Raw genomic sequence first — 19,144 nt, 5'->3', positions numbered from 1 at the left:
TTAGACTTAAATAATTATAGAGGTATTTCGTTGACTTCCTGTATATCTAAGATTTTCAATAGGATTATTGCTTTCTCAATAACTGATTTTCTTGAAGAAGGGGATGTCCTTTCGGAAGTACAGGGAGGTTTTCGCGCACAGCATAGGTGTGAGGATCACATTTTTACATTAAAAAGTATTGCTGCCTGCAGATTTGCAGAAGGGAAAACACCTATATGGCCTTCCTGGACTTCCGAAAGGCATTCGACAGTGTATGGCGAGAAGGGCTACTAAAAGCTATATGGAACTGTGGTATTAGGGGTAATATATGGAAACTTATTGACAAATTATATAAAAATGTTGAAGGATATGTAAAATTTGGAAACATTTCTACTGATTCATTTGTAATCGATCAGGGAGTTAAACAGGGATGTACTCTATCTCCTGTACTCTTTTCCATTTTTATTAATGAATTTAAGAAGTTGTTAGAGTCAAATAATGTTGGTGTTAAGATCCAAAATAAATGGATGGGTAGTCTTTTCTGGGCTGATGATGTCGTGCTAATTGCCAATAATGAGCATGACCTTAAAAAGATGCTTAAATTAGCAGGTGATTTTTCAAATGATTGGAAAATTAATTTTAACTATGAAAAATCAAAAGTCTTGATTTTTGGAAAAAAGATAAATAAATATAAACAATGGGATCTTGGCAAACATCACATCACAGAAACAGACACCTACCAATATCTAGGAGTGCTAATATCAAGAAATTTATGTGAACATCCGCATATTGACAATGTTGTTAAAAAGGGTAATAGATTAGTTTCATATGTTAAATCTATAATTGATAATCTTGATGACTTTGACAGAGTATATTACGGAAATATCCTATGGAAAACAATAGTTTTACCTTCTATTAATTATGCTTGCTCTGTTTGGACTGGAGGGTCCAATTCAGATATTGAGAGACTGGAACGGCTTCAAATGCAGATGGCACGATATATTTTAAAAGCACCAGTGTATACACCCAAAGTGGCCTTATATGGAGATTTAGGATGGATACCCTTAACCGTATCTCATAACATATTACAACTAAAATTCTTTGAACGTTTAGTCGGGTTAAATGAAAAACGATGGCCCAACCTATTGTACAAGACTATGCTTAATTACAACACAAAAGAATTACGATTTAAATTCCTTAGTTGTGTACGAACCACTTTCTGTAGATTTGAATGCATGCATATTTTTAACAATGTTATTAAAAATCGCACTATGGAAAATTGGTTTAATTTACTGAAACAAAATATTTTAGATAATGTAAATAATCAATGGTCAGAGGACCTCGCATCTAAAACGTCGCTATCTTTTTATGCAAAGTTAAAATCAAAGCCGGATCTTGAAAAGTTTTTACTTGATAAAACAAATTTTAATGGTGCCCGTCTTAAATTTCAAGCCCGTTCCAATACTCTCCCTTTAAATTTTAAATTAAGTAAATGGACCGTGGATAATGATGGTCTCTGTTTATTGTGTAACTCTGGAAATATAGAGGACATATCTCACTTTTTATTTAGTTGTGATGCATTACAATGTGTAAGAGAAGAACAGCTAAATATACTTAAACAAGACTTAATTTTTCATAACGAGTTAGATGTTTGGGAAACATTCTGCACCAGTAACAATGACGAAAAAATGTTATATGTTCTGGGGACGGATACACTTCCCCTCAGTAATAATGTTCTATTGAGTCTTGACAAATTTTGTAAAGTATACCTAGCAAGATCTTGGAAAATACGAAACAATCTTATACAACTCGCAGATAGCATGTAATGTTTTTGTTTTGTTGCGGTATAGAGATCTTTTTATTTTGAGTTTTTAATATTACTATTTTTTTTTTTTAAATTTTGGTACAATTTTTTTTTTTTTTTTTTTTTTTTTTTTTTTTTTTTTTTTTTCAGTTACTGTACTACTTAAAAATTGTTTGTATTTCTTTTCTTTTTAACTCATTGTATTTTGCATAAGTGCCGTACGACTACGATAGCGATCGAGTCGGCGGTTGATAATTTTATTTTGTATCTGTTTGTTTTTATTAATTTGTATCTGTTGAATGTCTATCTGTATATAGAACGCACCGTGTATGAACGGGTGCCACCGTTGTAAAGGTGTAGTTTCAATAAATTATTATAGGCCAATTAATGCCGACCCCGATTGAATAAAATGTCAGTCTATAATAGTAATCAAAAGTTTACGACTGCATTACGTGACAATACGGGAGGGGCGATTGCTTCACCATTCTATAATCTGGAAACTTTTAAAACATCTTTACAATATCGTATATTAGCGGTACGTTATTACATTATTACGTTTACAATGACTTATGTACTTACTATTATTTTCGTTACCATAGTTACAATCTGAATCATGGGAGATTATACAATTAGAAAATCATCTAATCGACTCCATTGCTATACTTTTGGTTTCCATTTTAAGTCAGTCAAACCCTACAGTTAGTCGTATATTTCTTTTCTTTAAATATGTGCAATAGTCGATGATGTAAAAATAGCGAATTTTCTGCCAAAGGAATGCCGATGAACTTTCCTACAAACTTTGAGGCAACGGCCAACTCAACCAGCTTAACTTTTTAGTAACAACAACAAAATTATAGTAACAATACGTACAAAGGAATGCGGGCAGATTAAAGATGTATTTGTCCCCATGAAAAATATTTTTTCAAAATTGTTGGTTGAATATGCCATTTTAATGCCACGTAATTGGATCGAAAAGAAATTTATTTATCTGAAAAAACTGTAATTTAAAGGAAAATAGTCAAATTGGCTGCCAGCCAATGGGTTTTTGGTTGAATTCAACCATTTATTTTCTCATTTTATAAGTGAAAACTTTGTTTTTTCCCCGTTTTCCTCTACTGAAGTGATTAACGTTATTATACTAAATTATATTAACTACAAACTAACCTATTCAAAGTCTGATTTAATTAGTCTTCATTTTTCATGTTTTTGGGGGACAATACATCTTTAAGTTAAGAAGTAAAATAATTTGAGAATAAAACCATGATAAACATACCGAACTTTATTTCTAATATTATATATATACGCATAATAAAGTACAGTATAAAACGAGTTTTTATCTCTCGTCTCCATATTTATTATGTATATAACATGACAGGATAAAAAAACATCCAATTTTAAATGTACGAAATGCCATTTTAAAACTAACTCTCACTACTTGTTATATTATTTGTTTTAAACAAGTAAAGTTTTTGCTGACCTAGTTTTTACTTTTACAAAATAAATTGATGTACAGGTATTGAACATTTGTAATATACCAATTGTACAAACTTAAAATATATTACTTTATTTGATGGGCCTACATTTATATTGTTTCTTTAAATTAATTGATTAGCATCGCTTTTCACTTTTGTTACTTACTGTTTTGTGTTATATTATGTATAATGTGTTTTACTTTTTCTGTGTGAACGCATAGTTATTGTGTACCACTGTTACAAGATTAAAGACTATTATAATTATACCATGTCCACATGGTCACAAATATGTATTATTCTTCTGATTGCCACAGATTCGTACTGATTCAAGTTGTTTCTTTTACATATTACCACAAGCTGTCGTTTTCCCAGCCAAAGCATATGTATGACACGCCATGTGTGCCAAAATGTTTATCTTTTACAAATAAATTATTATTATTACGAATTGCTATAATACAATGGCACACCCAGAATTCATAAAATAAAGTATAATAAAGTTAATGTTAAAATCTTAATACAATAGTACTATTATTTATTACTTTATTATTCTGTAGCATATCTCTCAGCTTTTGTAGAAATCAGCGTTTCCAAACCATGAACTCGGATAATGTACATCGCAAGTTACTTGATCTTGTACACTATTTGTTAGTGTCACTAGGTAGGCCTACATAGTGCCACTAGGTAGGCCTACATAGTGCCACCAGGTAGGCCTACATAGTGTCAATAGGTAGGTCTACATAGTGTCACTAGGTAGGCCTACATAGTGTCACTAGGTAGGCCTACATAGTGACACTAGGTAGGCCTACCTAGTGTCACTAGGTTGGCCTACATTTATGTCATTGACCATGTACCAGCGTGATAAGTGTCTTTATGTAAAGCATATAATGATGGACCACAATGTAGTATTCTACCACTGCCTAGGCACTCATCTCCAACATAGAGCACTGCAAACTACAAAATTGAAAAATTAAAGTGTTTCAATAAAAAGACAATAATAGTGCTTGAAACATAAAATGTGTGTAATAATAATAATATCATGGATTTATATAGTGCCTAATGCTGTGAAACCTCTAAGCGCTGTACAAAAACTAATACGATAAAAGGGATTCCAACCATGCCAAAAAAACCCAAACCGAAGTAAGGGGATACACCTTCGTTGAACCCCGGTCAGCACCAGTTGTGCCTCGGTCATCCCGGACTCAAGCGCCTCCTGCCCTACTTAAACTAGATCTAAAACAATCTTGGTGGCATGGTAAAGGAGAAACAAGAGCATTAAACTATGCAAGACAATGCGTATAACCTATTGTTATTTTGATATTAGTTTTAAACAAAGTGTTCCAATATAAACTGACAACTAGTGCACACAAGTAGTAGCTATGTTTAACTCCTCATTTCTCTATCAGAGTTACATGGCAGTTGATGTGCCCATATATGGACACAGTGATGTCATATTACTACCATATTTGGGCACATCACACTTTTTTGTCCAACTAGTTTGATAGCTTTAGAAAAAGTATATAAATTGAAAGAACAATCAATTTTACACAGGAAAATACTATTTCAATTATTTAAAACAATTCCCTTTCAATTGTAAGTAATTGAAAATCAGTAAAATCCCTTAAAATTTAATTTAAAAAGTCCTGTAGAACAACTTTAAAAGAGAGGCTTATTTCACGATGCTCGCTATACTTTACCGCTGACAAAAAATATGTGCGGTTACTATCAATACTACTTACTTAGGTGATTACTTAGGTGATATACTGGACGCAGGACTAAAGTCCTCTATATCCAGATCCAATTCTGGTATTTTGAATCCTTAACTTGTGATCGTAGATAATATTGTACTTTATAATAAACACTACCCTTTAACAAACTACCATAAAACCTTGAAAAGAAGCCCATCTCAAAAAGAAGGCCATCTTGAAAAGAGCCCACTCAAAAAGGCCATCTTGAGAAGAAGCCTATCTCAAAAAGGCGGCCATCTTGAGAAGAAGCCCATCTCAAAAAGGCGGCCATCTTGAAAAGAAGCCCATCACAAAAAGAAGGCCATCTTGAAAAGAGCCCACTCAAAAATAATAAAAAAAGAAGAAGCCCATGGGCTTCTTTTCGAGGTTTTACAGTATTCCATTCGAGACATAGGCCTAACTGTAAGTATACTAATTAAATTCTTACCTGGCCCGGTGTTAGTGCTCTTAAAGGTTTTTTCAATGAAATTAGCAAACTGTTATCACTATTCAACGTCAGTTTACAATCAACTAAAAAAATAAAAATAATATATTCTAACATAGATGAACACAAAAAGTAAATTCTTAGAAGATTGTTTGTGTGTACAATAATTACATACGTGTGACATAATTTGAGCCACCTCAAACGGTAAGGGCAAACTTTGGTTTAAAAGTATATAATGGCCAAAAGCAGAGTGACTTTTGGGAAGAAATAAACTCAGGAATTGGAAATCAAGTGGTATATTTCAAGAAATGATCACTTAAAAAATAGACTGCCATCATAACTGTGTAAAATAAAAATAGGACCTCAGGCTGAATTGAAAACTGTAAAAGATATTGTCTCCCTGAAAAAAATAATTATTAACACATTTTTTGTTTAATATGCAATTTTAATGTAACATAATAGATATCCACTTTGTTCAAAAATAGGATCGAAAAAAAATGTATTTACCTGAAAAAACTGTAATTTAAAGCAAAAAATGGTCAAATTGGCTGCCGCCAATGGGTTTTTGGTTGAATTTAACCATTTTATAAGTGAAAACATTTTTTATGTTTTTCTACGGAAGTGATTAACTTTATTAAAACTACAAAATAACCTATTCAAAGTCTGATTTAATTAATCTTCATTTGTCATGTTTTTGGGGACAATACATCTTTAATGCATAATATAACTGTGTGAACACCATGGCATTTTCATACAGCTTGTGTAAGCCACGCCAGTCTTGCACTGTACGTGTGAACGTACTCTTAGATAACCTCCCACAATTGTTTTACAATGGTATATAAATTACCTGGGACGTCTTCATGTTGGAAACGGAATTGGCACTCAAATGTTTTATTAAGTTGCAACGATGAGGGCATTGAACTTATCCAATGAACAGGTTCAGTGACAACAGATTCTGCAAACAGTGACGGATGATTTGTTGATGGTGCCTAAAAGATAAATTACAGTACCATTAAAAATGAGATTCAAGTGACCAAGCGGTTAGGACAGGGGCGTTGTTTACTGTACTTAAAGAGCCAACAATATCAATATGGGTTTCGAGGCCGACTCGCTTCTAGTTGTGGTGGAGAGCTATAAACCGTAGGTCCAGTGATCTGATCCGACTTCATAACCTTATTTGTTAACTATATTTCGCCTTGTGACTTTAAGAATCAAAATTGAGCGAGTGAGTGGCCGAGCGGTTACGACAGTGGAACCGTAATACGTAGCCACAACATCGGCAAGGTTTGAGGCTTACTCGCTCCATGGTTCTGGTGGTAGAATGAGTCTTCTCAGATAAGGACTATAAACCGTAGGACCAGTGTACACATCTGGCTTGTGTGCACTTTTAAGAACCTAGTACATCTTTCGAGACGAGTAGCGGGTTAAGCAGGTGTACTAGTTCACACACACAGCCACTGTCAAAAGATACCACAACAAGAGCCAATTGAGCAATTTCTCAAAATAATAAAACTTACAACATAAATAGTTCTTGTTGACGTTTCTTTTTCTACTACAAACCATTTGTTATTCTGTGCAGGTATGCGGGCATTCTGTCCGAGTGTGTAAAGAAAACATCCTGCAAAAATAAAATGAACAATAATAAAGCCAATAAACTTCTTCTTTTTTTAGGACTCTTGGGTGGGTTTCTTTTTGCGATGGGTTTCTTTTTGCGATGGGCTTCTTTTTGCGATGGGCTTCTTTTTGAGATGGGCTTCTTTTTGAGATGGGCTTCTTTTTGAGATGGGCTTCTTTTTGAGATGGGCTTCTTTTCAAGAATATTACTTTTGCAAACTGAAGAGAAACGAATGCTGTAAATTTTGTGAATTTCTACTACAACATGATTTTTTTTACATATTTGAAGCAGACAAGAAGAAGATACATGATGCAATCAAAGTAACATTTGGAAAGCAATAAAGTGTACAATTAAGTACTGTATATCATTAATACCATATCATAACGCGATTTTATATTTCTATTCCTCTGACATGACATTCAAATACAGTCTATCTCGAAAAAAAAGCACATACTATCTTGAAAAGAAGCCCAGTGGGCTTGATTTTGAGATGGGCTTCTTTTCGAGAATACTTTCGCAAACCCCAGACGGGCTTATTTTCGGTATTCTAATGAATAACATGGTTTTGTGACCTGCATGAAATAGCAATTCTTATTTAGTTAAAAACTTACCATTGTGGTGCCCAATAACTTCACCGTCTTCAATTGAAATAAACTTTCCAGGCGCTGGCTCTACATACTGTCAATAAACATAATAATAATTAGCAGGTATATTTGCATAACTTTAACAATTTTACGAAAACACAATATACTGCATTAATTATGGTATCTTCAGGGTAAAAAACATTTAGAAAACAGAGGGGACACTCGATAGACTGTTGGTATCGTGTATGGCGACAACAAACAGCCTATGGTATCATGTAGATGACAATTTACTCACATGGGCAACTGTGTTGCTTTTTGCTATACATTGCCCCAGTTTTCAAAAGCAATATATCAACACTTGTCTGCAAGGCAGCTTTTTGACTGAATGGTTAGTGTATTATTATCATTTGGTTTGTAGAATTAAGAGAATTATACCATTTCCTAAAAAAGTAACAAGTTACCAGTTGCATAGTGTGAAGGAAAGTTTGTAAAAAAAAATTTGGGAGAAAAACACACCAGCAATAGGTCAGTTCTTTTTCCCCAAGATTTCCCAAGTTTGTACTGCGTATGTGTACTTAGTTCTTTGATATAACTGACCAATCACAGTACACATTATTGGAGTGCAACATTTTTTTGTTTATTTTTTTTAAATACTTCTACCAAGATTTCAAAAGGTTGGCCAATGCGTGTGTAATAAAAAAAAATGTGATAAGTCTGGAGATCAATGTATGTTACAACATGTTAACAGTTTTAACAATCTATAAATATGTGAAAAGGGTATTAGGTGAAAATAATTATTTAAGTGTTGGTGTTTTGATTGAGCCTGTTGCTGTCAACAGACACGATACTCCAGGCTGTTTATTGTCGTTAAACATGATACCATCCAAGAATTGCTGGCATGTGACAGAAAATACATAGTAAAAATAAATTAAACGAACAAAATATATGTCTTACCTGTTGAATAAATTGATGAAAATTTCGCTGACCTATAAAACATATTCCCATGCTCTTAAAAAAAATATAAATAAAAAATACATCTAAAATAAAAATAATCTTGGTAAATACTCAGTATCACAATATAAACATATTTTTTTACATAAAATAATATAGACATAATAGCATATTATTTAAGCACAATATAGTACTCCTTTTGGACACCCCTTTTATTAAGGGAACTTCTCAAAAAAGGAATAAGCGTCAATATATGGCATAACCTGGCATTGTGGGGAAAATATAGTTGGGTTACATAGGTTTCGACTGTAGTGAAGCAAAGGCCACCATTATGTGGTTACATCATTGTTGAAAGATTAAAGACGTTGATAGAAAACAATCCCAGCTTTATTGAATTGTATTAATTTTAATAATGCTGTCCTCTATTGTTGGGAGAGCACAAATAGTTATATGCTACCCTCTATTGCTGAGACAGCAGAAACCAAATGACCTACTACACCAGTGGAAGTTGCGCTCACATGCATTTTCTTTCCTTTTTGTCTATATTTCACTTTGTTATTTTGATATTTTTATGCTTTTTACTATTTTTTCTTATGGATGAATAAAAGAAACTACATGATTGATATCAACTAACCTCCTTCTTCTTAACAATTTTCTCCAAGCCAGCTTGGAGTGCGATGTCTTTAACGACAGTTTTTGTCAAGTCGCCAATTGGAAAAATAACCTTTTGCAGAGCTTCCTGTCTTACTTGTGACAAAAAGAAGGTCTGATCTTTCCAAGTATCCACTGGCTTCATTAACTTTACTCCTGAAAAACATAAATCGTGGTAATAAAGTTACATGTAATTCTTTTATATTGTTAGAAGTCCCCAGGTGGATAGGTGACATTTTTACGAAGCATTTTTTATGGAAAAGTTACACTAAAGCTCTGTCTACACTTTATGTGACAAAAAAATGTGATGTGCCCATATATGTTGGATAGGTGACATTTTACGAAACATTATAAATGTGTGGCCAAACAATAAATCATGTTAGTATAACAATTTAAAAAAATTTAATAAACCATGTCATTACTAAAATTAGGTAAAAAAAACGTCGGAAAATGAGTCTTAAATTTAAACAAGTTGGCAGTATTGGTCTATTCATAAGGCATATCTGACTGGTCTGTTTCGAGGAGATTTAATTCTTCGAACTCCCCGCTGTTTTTTTACGTAGAGTGCAAGTAGATCTTTTGTGAGCAGTTTTAGGAACTTGTAAGCAACCAGTTGAAAATTCTAATGTATAAAGTATACCATTGCAGGATTTTGTTTTATGGAAAGGTTCACTAAAGCTCTGTCTACATTATAAAACTTTATGTGACAAAAAAATGTGATGTGCCCACATATGGACACAATGACATCATATCACTACCATATTTGGCAACATCACACATTTGTCCCTTGAAATAACGGAATGGCAGGGTTTAGTTTTTTAACAACACCGAAACCAGTTCTAGAAATACCAGGATGGTGTCCGGCAGGGGATAGTTTCACCATGTAGTTTAAGTTCTATTTATTTGTTGTTAGCTGAACAAATTTCAATGTAAATGTTTTTTGGTTATCCGCCAAGTGCCCCTTGTTATTATATGTTTACAATTGACAATAAATTTACTTGACTTTGTCAAACTAGTTTGATAGTGTAAACAGAGCTTAAGAGTAAGATGTTGGTAGGTTACAAAATACAATCTTGGGAGAGTTTTATTTTTCGGGGAGAAAAATAAGGGAAGAGATGACACACAATCAACTAAACATTCAATCAAAATGATTTAGGATATTATTTATTTATTATAACATAATTTATTGATAGCAAACACTTACTTCTCTCTTTTGTAGAATCATCTTCTTGTAACCTGGCATAGTGACCAGTTGCTAGGGTATCAGCACCAATTGTGTGAAGAGCGTGGTGCAGAAAATGATCAAACTTGATATGTTTATTACATAGAATATCTGGGTTTGGTGTATATCCAGTCTGGTATTCATTTATCAGGTAGCTGAAGATAATGGAAATAATGTAGATTATCTTATGCTTGGTTCCCACTAGGGACGCAACACAACAACGTAACACAACGGAAGAGATTTGACCAATCACAAGCAATGCATTATTTAAACTGTTGCTTTTCATTGATCAACGCTGCGTCTATAGCGGGAACAAATGTCAAAGACATCATGTTTATTAAACATGTTTAGCCTCAGCTTATCCAGACATTAAAACTAAACTCCTCAGTCAGAACCATAACATATCTTAGACCCACGCATGGCATTACATATTTTTTCAGGTAGGTCAGCACACTTGAGCATTAGTAAGAAGCAGATGGGGGTATGTAATGCTATCATGAAAAATTGGTGGGGGGGGGGGGGGGGTTGGTTGTCTAGGTGATTCTTGGTAACCAATAGGACGCAACGCAGATAATTTGACCAATCAAATTCTGTGATTAAAAAAAGATACTGTCATTATTTAATTAATTATTAAATTAATATTAACAAACCTGAATACTTTATGCCAATACTCTTTTACAAAATTAACTTGTTGAAACGGAATTCCAAGTTTGTGACAAACATATTCTGCATCTTTTGCGTCATTGTCTGCCACACATTCACCGTGTTCATCTACGACATCCCAATTTTTCATAAACACTCCAGTCACTTTATATCCTTTGTACAAAAAAAGTTGCATAATATAAACTACATACTTCTTTCTTTTTTCTTTAGGCTCACAGCCTGTACAGCAAAGGATTCCTATATCTCTGTCTACATTATTAAACTTTATGTGAAAACAAAATGTTGTGTGCACATAAATGGACACGATGTCATATCACTACTACCATATTTGGGCACATCACACATTTTTTAGTAGTAGTTTGATAGTGTAAACTGAGCTTTAGAGAGTGAATGTCATGTTAATGTCGTCCTTCCGGAGTCTTGTTATTCTTTTTTTTTTAAAGTCTTTGGAAGAGGGAAGTTCAATGTCGTGAGAAAAAATCATGATTCGACTTCTGACAGGATTTGACCTCAGGAACTTTAAATAAGCTATTTTAGCTATCAAGTTATTAATATTACTTTTGCCAAAAAATGATGATTTTGCTTATCAATAAGACAAAATAAAAACAGGTCAATTTTCAATTTCAAAAAGAAACCCATTGAGAATGAAATTTAAATTACAGTTGTATCAGTAAATATTTTAAATTTTGGTTAAAGTGAACATTACAAAAAAAATATTCAACAGTGATGTTTTAAAAATAAATTTTTCATTGGGCAATATAATTTTATATAATATACATTATTTCTTGTATCCAGGTACTGTAATTATAAAAGGCGCTATGTAATTATAGATGTAAACCAAATATGTTATGCCAGTGGATTATGGATTTCGAAACTTGTACTTAATTTTGTTTTTTTTACTAGCAATTTTTTCTAACCATTGCCTAGAGGGATGGGCTTTGTTAGGTTTCGAAGGCTAGAGGACAGATCTTCTCAATACAGAAGAACCTTCGTTTTACGTACCCTGATTTTACGTTCCCTTGATTTTATGTACCCTTAAAATGACGTCATCATTTTCTTACATTGAGGGCGCAATTTAAGAACAACAAAGCACGGCTGTGTGAGGAACTCATGTGCATTCCCCTACAGCAGCGACTGTTTTTATTGATAGAAAATACAAGAACATTGATATTTTATTTTAACACTTTATTTAAACATCGCACAGCCTGTATATACAGTACTTTTCTAGGCCTCACGTCTTGCTAGGCCTGCTAGCCTGGCCTAGATTAGTCTGTCTAGGAAGGGCCTAGATTAGTCTGTCTAGGAAGGGCCTAGCTAAGCTAGTGACCACCTGCATGCTGTACAAAGTAGGCAAACACAGAAGCCTTTTTAGCTACGATCTACGTATTTGGGGGTCAATTTAAGGTCAACTTGGATTTTACGAAACCCTTGTTTTATGCACGCCCTTTGGGCCCGTACTGTACGTAAAATGAAGGTTCTACTGTACTGTCAAAAGATATTGTACCATCCCTAGCCACGGTGTATTTTTAAATAGGTTCATATTTTACCTTGACTTTTAAGGATCAAAGCAGCAACAGCACTGTCCACACCACCAGACATTGCACATGCCACATGACCCATGCACTTTGACATTCCATATATGGTGCTTTTCATTATACACTAGTTCCAATCATACACACCATACTGTAATCTATGAAAAACAATGAATGCAATCTAACAAACATGTTATATTATTTAGACTTATAATTCATATTTTTATCTTTTAATTGATTTAAAAATACAACATATTTGGCATATATAGTTAGGCCTATTAACTTTAGAAGAATTTCTGATGTATTTTTATATTGGACCAAATAAAGAATGAATGAATACAGTTAAGCATAGCCATAGTTTTTCTATCTGTTGTGTATTCATTAAGTTCAACAAACGGCCACAGGAAAAAAAAACATTATTTTTACAAAACATCAACAAATTTCTGGGATGGGGTATATAAGTTTAGCTATAGGAATACTTAATAGTTTTTTTTTTAAAGTTGATCGAGAATTGAACCTAAAAAACCACTAGCCGCAGTACCACACCATTGACTAAGCCCATGGAATTGAAGTATCATTTGAGACAGTGAATTTTAATATAATAAATTTCAGCCAGCTTATACCTCCATGACTAAACAAACCAGTAAAAAAAATCAGTGTTGTACATGAATGAACGATTTTCAATTGACCAATCAATGGGAGTCTTTCTGCCAGAATAATAAATAGGCTAGGCCTAGCTAGGCTACTTTTAGGCCTATATATACACATACATTACAGAGCGATAAGCTAGCATAGGCTAGGTCTAAATAAAGCATACCTTAGCTAGCCTAGTAGGCTAGTTTAGGCCTACCTAGTATTAGGACTAGGCCTAGCTCTAGGCCTGGCCCTAAAGCTAGCTTATGCTAGGCCTAACTAAGGCCAGGCATAATCTTCGTTCGTCGCCCAGTATCGCCCAGCAGCAATGGGGTTATTATGACATAATAAAAGTTTACCTTCTAGCCTGGCTAGGCCTGTATTCAATTAACTATTTCTTTAGCTTATAATACTAATATTATGAATCGTGATAATCACTTTACTCGCAAATATTAACACATCAGTTACACACACACGTTTTTTTTACGGTAAGCGTTATATGGGCGGCACCAGTCATGCAGGTTTGTTATGAATATTAATGAGGAGGTACTATTTGAATATTCATTTATCAAAACCCAGCAGACCAAGACCATTCAGCCTGCAGCTTCTCGATTCCGTAGGCTTTACCTTTACAGTTACTAATACATTCTAGACTATGGGATAGTTAACTATTATGTATGTATTGACATTTGTAATATATAAAAAGCATTTACATTAATTAATTAATTGTCAGTTTAACACAATGACCTTTAGATTAAAATATGGCCATAAGCATAATAGGCATAGTACGGAACTACACCCTCGGGCCTATCAGGCGATAATAAGTGAAAAAATGTAATCAATTTCTTTTTTTTTCACTTAAACAATTATTATTATTATCTTTTATAAGTGTTTTTTTGCTCTAACCAATAAGAATTCAACCCACAATTCAACGTCTAAATGATGTTCTGACCTATCTCTTATGAATCTGCTGCTTCCACAGCTGTTTATTTTTCCAATACAAAATCAGAAATTTGCTTTCTGTACACTATCAAAAACACATTTAAAAACTAGAGGGTACTCCGAGAGTACAAACCTCCGCCTACTGTAAAATTCCCCTACATAAAATTCCCCCCGAAAATGTTTTTTTTTTTACATTTTTTTTATTAGTTCTAAAGTGTAAATAGGCTAACTGCACACTACAAAGTTGTGGATGAGAGTTTGGTGTAATGGTTATGTATCCAGCCTCTCACAGTTAAGAGAGTTTTTTTTTTTTTTTTTATTTTTTTTTTTTTTGTGGACCTTGACCCTGACCCTTCAAAATTTAACCGAAATTATATGATGTGTCATTGATCATTGTGGCTAAGTTTGGTGAGAATCGGATCAAAACTGTGGTCTCTAGGCAGTAATATAGTTTTTTGTTAGTTGTGACCTTGACCTATGATCTTTCTTTCCCCCTCAAATTCGAACTCGTCCGAGCTTTTGGGGCATAGATCATTGTGTCCAAATTTGGTGAGAATCGGATAAAAACTGTGGCCTCCGGGCTGTTCACAGACACAGACACACACACACACACACACACAAACATACAGGGGTGAAAACATAACCTCCTTGGCGGAGGTAAAAAACCAAAATCATATAATATGAGAGAAAAAGAGTACAGTCGCGCCGATCTGCACTGCCCAAACGTGCAGCAGACAGCGTGTTTTGAAAGTATGACGTCATGAGCTCAGGCATGCAAAATGAATATTCATGATACATACACACCCTCTATAGTTTCTGCCTTAACCTAATAGGAAAACAAATAATGCCTCCCAGGCATGCCATTGGCAGCAACTAAAGCCTGGTTTCCATAAAATCGCTACACCGTTTCCATTGAAATCGCTACACGCGCAGATGTCGCCGACGCGCATCGGGGAGGTCTCCCCCCGATTCATCGCAGACATAGTCCATGAGATTTAGACTTTTAACTCACACAAATTGCAAGAAAAGGTTTTTTTGATGAAATGTGTTCTTTAGACCCTACTGAACACATTTATCAACGTTAGGACATTTTTCGACAACGGGAAGTAGCCTAATTTGCATAATTAAAAATGGCGGCCATTTTTAATAACGTACTCTGTATCTTGGAAACCGCTAGTCACAGATACTTAATTATGGTGTTAAAATTGTTAGAATATATGTTTTTATATTCACTTTAATGAAAAAGTTTGTCCAAAAATGAATGGAAGTGCTATTTCTAACATTATTGACCTTTGACCTTGATTTATCATATCTCAGCAACCACTAATCGGAGATATACAAATTAGGGCTTAAATTGTTCAGAAACTACACATTTATATCCAGTCTAATGGCATGTTTTTACAAAAAATGGCGGATTCTAACATTATTGACCTTTGACCTTGATGTATCATATCTTAGCAAACACTAATCTGAGAGACACACAATATGGCTCAAACTGTTCAGAAACTACATATTTATATTTAGTCTAATGGCATGTTTTTACAAAAAATGGCCGATTCTAACATTATTGACCTTTGAACTTTGCACTACATAAAATCGCATAACTTTGAAAATATTGTACATATGAAATTATTTTTAGTGTCAAATTGTTCAGAACATACATGTTTCTATAGAGTCCAATGACACATTATGTCCAATAATGACCTATTGTATGGTTATTAACATTTGAACTATATTTAAAAATGATTTTTAAACCCGGAATCTTCTTCATGTAGGCATTCATTAGAACATGTGATTTGGCACTACTTGTTTAGAATATGGTGGTAATTTAAAGTACATGTAACCAGTTGATTTAATTTAGTTACTGAAAATATTCACTTAAAAAAAAAAATATTAGACTATGTATACATACATTATAGGTTTGGATTATTAATAAATTTTAAATTAGGTCTTACATCTTACTCAGGAGAAAGTTGATGTTGACACTATTAACAGAGCTAGCCAACAAAGATGTAGGTTTTTTTATGATATATTGTACATACTTTAAATAGGCCATGCCATTTTGCAGGTTTATTAAAGTTTTTTTCAAGTTAGTAATTTATTTTTTGATCAAATTAAATTGGCATTACATAGCATATTCAAAAAAACAAATTTCTAAAGATTATTTAGTTTATATTTTGTTAAGGATAGCATCACTCTTCAGGGCATTCTTTTAGGTTGAAACATAGTCTTATTTATTAAGAAGGCCTTTTCTACTACTAGACGCATTGTTGACAACTGGAATTTTAAAAGATCGATATTAATGCAACATATTTAGTTTAGTTTAATTAATTGGCTATCGAGACTCATAGTTAGGCTGACCACCACTTGCAATATTTTCGCCGTATACAGTAAAAACCTCTTGTCATTCAGCTTCAGCTGCGAAGACGATAAGAAATAAAATAAACAAACGTGTAAACTTGTAGGCAGTTTATGGATGAATGCAATAGTTTATGCTTATAAAAAATGTAATGTACCATGGCCTACTTTAAACTAAACATAATAAGTCAACGTTGCAACTCTTACATTTTAGAGTGCCAAATCAAATGTTCTAATGGATGTCCACATGAAGAAGATTCCGGGTTTAAATCCTTTTCAAATATAGTTCAAATGTTATTAACCATACAATAGGCCATTATTGGACAAAATGTGTCATTGAACTCTATAGAAACATGTATGTTCTGAACAATTTGACACTAAAAATAATTTCATATGTACAATATTTTCAAAGTTATGCGATTTTATGTAGTGCAAAGTTCAAAGGTCAATAATGTTATAATCGGCCATTTTTTGTAAAAACATGCCATTAGACTAAATATAAATATGTAGTTTCTGAACAGTTTGAGCCATATTGTGTGTCTCTCAGATTAGTGTTTGCTAAGATATGATACATCAAGGTCAAAGGTCAATAATGTTAGAATCCGCCATTTTTTGTAAAAACATGCCATTAGACTGGATATAAATGTGTAGTTTCTGAACAATTTAAGCCCTAATTTGTATATCTCCGATTAGTGGTTGCTGAGATATGATAAATCAAGGTCAAAGGTCAATAATGTTAGAAATAGCACTTCCATTCATTTTTGGACAAACTTTTTCATTAAAGTGAATATAAAAACATATATTCTAACAATTTTAACACCATAATTAAGTATCTGTGACTAGCGGTTTCCAAGATACAGAGTACGTTATTAAAAATGGCCGCCATTTTTAATTATGCAAATTAGGCTACTTCCCGTTGTCGAAAAATGTCCTAACGTTGATAAATGTGTTTAGTAGGGTCTAAAGAACACATTTCATCAAAAAAACCTTTTCTTGCAATTTGTGTGAGAAAAGGGTCATTTTTTAGCTAAATCCCATGGACTAACAAATCGGCAAAGTTCAACCATGTTCAACTTTGCCGATTTTGTCGGCGATGAATCGTATACGCGTGTACCAAAGAATATTTAGCGCTCGCGTACTAGATCCCCGATATATTCTAGCGTTTCCATAGAATCGCTACGCTCTGTCGGCGACAGCAGTCGGCGACACGGTGTAGCGATTTTATGGAAACCAGGCTTAAACGAGTTGCAAAAGATGGAGGCCATGAGATGCAAGCAAACTCGACCACCGATTGATGATCTCATCTCTCTTCTATCTGGTGTTGATTAATTTGTATTTGCTACATAAGCTGTTGGTGTTTCTACATTAGCTGGATGTTTTACTACATTAGGGGTGGATTGTTCTACATTAACGGTTGTTTCAACGTCATTAGCTAGCGTTTTCTACATTAGCGGTTGTAACACCGGTCCCTGTTTTATTTGTAATTGTATAAAGTACATACGGTATCCTTGTGGTAATCGATTTAGTCATAATGTTGCTATTTCTAGAGGCATCGATAACTTGCATTAACACATTTTAATATAAAACTTAATGAGCTGTTTTGCGGCAACTGATCAATGAAAGATTCAAATAATGACATTTATTTACAATTTATTATGTTGGCTACTTTATTTATTACTTTAAGATATTAAAAGGCATAACGATGGATGAGTGAAATGCTTTACGTATAATTGCGTGCAGTAAGTTTACATTAGATACCTGGGTTGAGTATGGTGTTAATTTATTCATATCGTATTTTCCATATTTTACAAAATAACAGTACAAAGTTGATCAAAACGTTAAGATTAAAATGAAACAGTATAAAATGGAAGGAGGCTTTTATAATAGTATTACTTTTTATGGTATGATTACTTTTTACATCGATTTGTTTTGAATTTCAAAGGATGGAGTCTACCGCGATGTGTTACATATCATTAATAACGGGTAAGAAGAAGTGTTTTCATGTAGGCCTATGTGTTTTTTCATTATACAAAGGTAACCAAGAAGACAGCGAGACATAATAGTCCCTTAGTGCGTGTGGTTGTTGAGGATCGGCCGCACCGGATACTGCACCTTTCATTATCAGCCAAAATTATAAATCTTTGACCATGGGCATAATATAATACTTAGGTCCATGCTTTAACCAAGGCAATCGTGCTCAGTGTGTATGTTGTGCTCGTCTGCCAGTTAAAACATTAGCCCAAACGGTATGTATAGGTTTATAGTAATTAGCTTTCTTTCCCATATATTCTAGGCCAGATCAATTGGGATTGAGTGTGAAGTTGTAGCTTGGTGTCATATGGCTAAAAAACACAGGATGCATCATGTTAGGATCCTGGGCCCAAATCCAAAGTTTCTCTTGACAAAAAAAGACGTTGTTTTCGAGAGCATCTTTTTGTATACATATTGAACAGGGTTGCGAAAGAGAATCACTTATCTTTGGAAATTTGGCTAAATAAAAAGTAACAACTAGGAGCAGGCATAGAGTATAGGTTAATTTATTCTTTTAAATATATGGTTAAACAATTAG

At 33.6% G+C, this 19,144-nt stretch overlaps 1 protein-coding gene across 1 annotated transcript; it reads right to left on the bottom strand.

Moving 5' to 3' along the window:
• Positions 1 to 3,492: 3,492 nt before the first annotated feature.
• LOC144856460 (mitochondrial tRNA-specific 2-thiouridylase 1-like) lies at positions 3,493 to 13,770 on the bottom strand. Its single transcript, XM_078714477.1, has 11 exons — positions 13,635 to 13,770; positions 12,658 to 12,800; positions 11,098 to 11,263; positions 10,430 to 10,602; positions 9,209 to 9,381; positions 8,578 to 8,631; positions 7,651 to 7,717; positions 6,942 to 7,042; positions 6,272 to 6,413; positions 5,428 to 5,510; positions 3,493 to 4,206 (listed from the first exon to the last, which is right to left on the bottom strand). The coding sequence occupies exons 2-11, from the start codon at positions 12,761 to 12,763 to the stop codon at positions 4,087 to 4,089; spliced, it is 1,185 nt and encodes a 394-aa protein (XP_078570603.1). The 5' UTR covers positions 12,764 to 12,800; positions 13,635 to 13,770; the 3' UTR covers positions 3,493 to 4,086.
• Positions 13,771 to 19,144: the final 5,374 nt, after the last annotated feature.

This window comes from Antedon bifida, chromosome 11 (assembly GCF_963402885.1).
Source record: "Antedon bifida chromosome 11, ecAntBifi1.1, whole genome shotgun sequence".
Lineage (NCBI taxonomy): Eukaryota > Metazoa > Echinodermata > Crinoidea > Comatulida > Antedonidae > Antedon > Antedon bifida.
This window is presented reverse-complemented; position numbering and strand designations above follow the sequence as displayed.

Excerpts from the sequence above, each read along its gene's own strand:
- LOC144856460 (XM_078714477.1), bottom strand. The coding sequence starts at position 12,763 with ATGAAAAGCACCATATATGGAATGTCAAAGTGCATGGGTCATGTGGCA. Across the intron at positions 11,264-12,657 it reads TTTGATCCTTAAAAGTCAAG|GATATAAAGTGACTGGAGTG; the intron begins GTAAAATATGAA and ends TTTTGTACAAAG. Across the intron at positions 8,632-9,208 it reads AAATTGTTAAGAAGAAGGAG|AGCATGGGAATATGTTTTAT; the intron begins GTTAGTTGATAT and ends ATTTTTTTTAAG.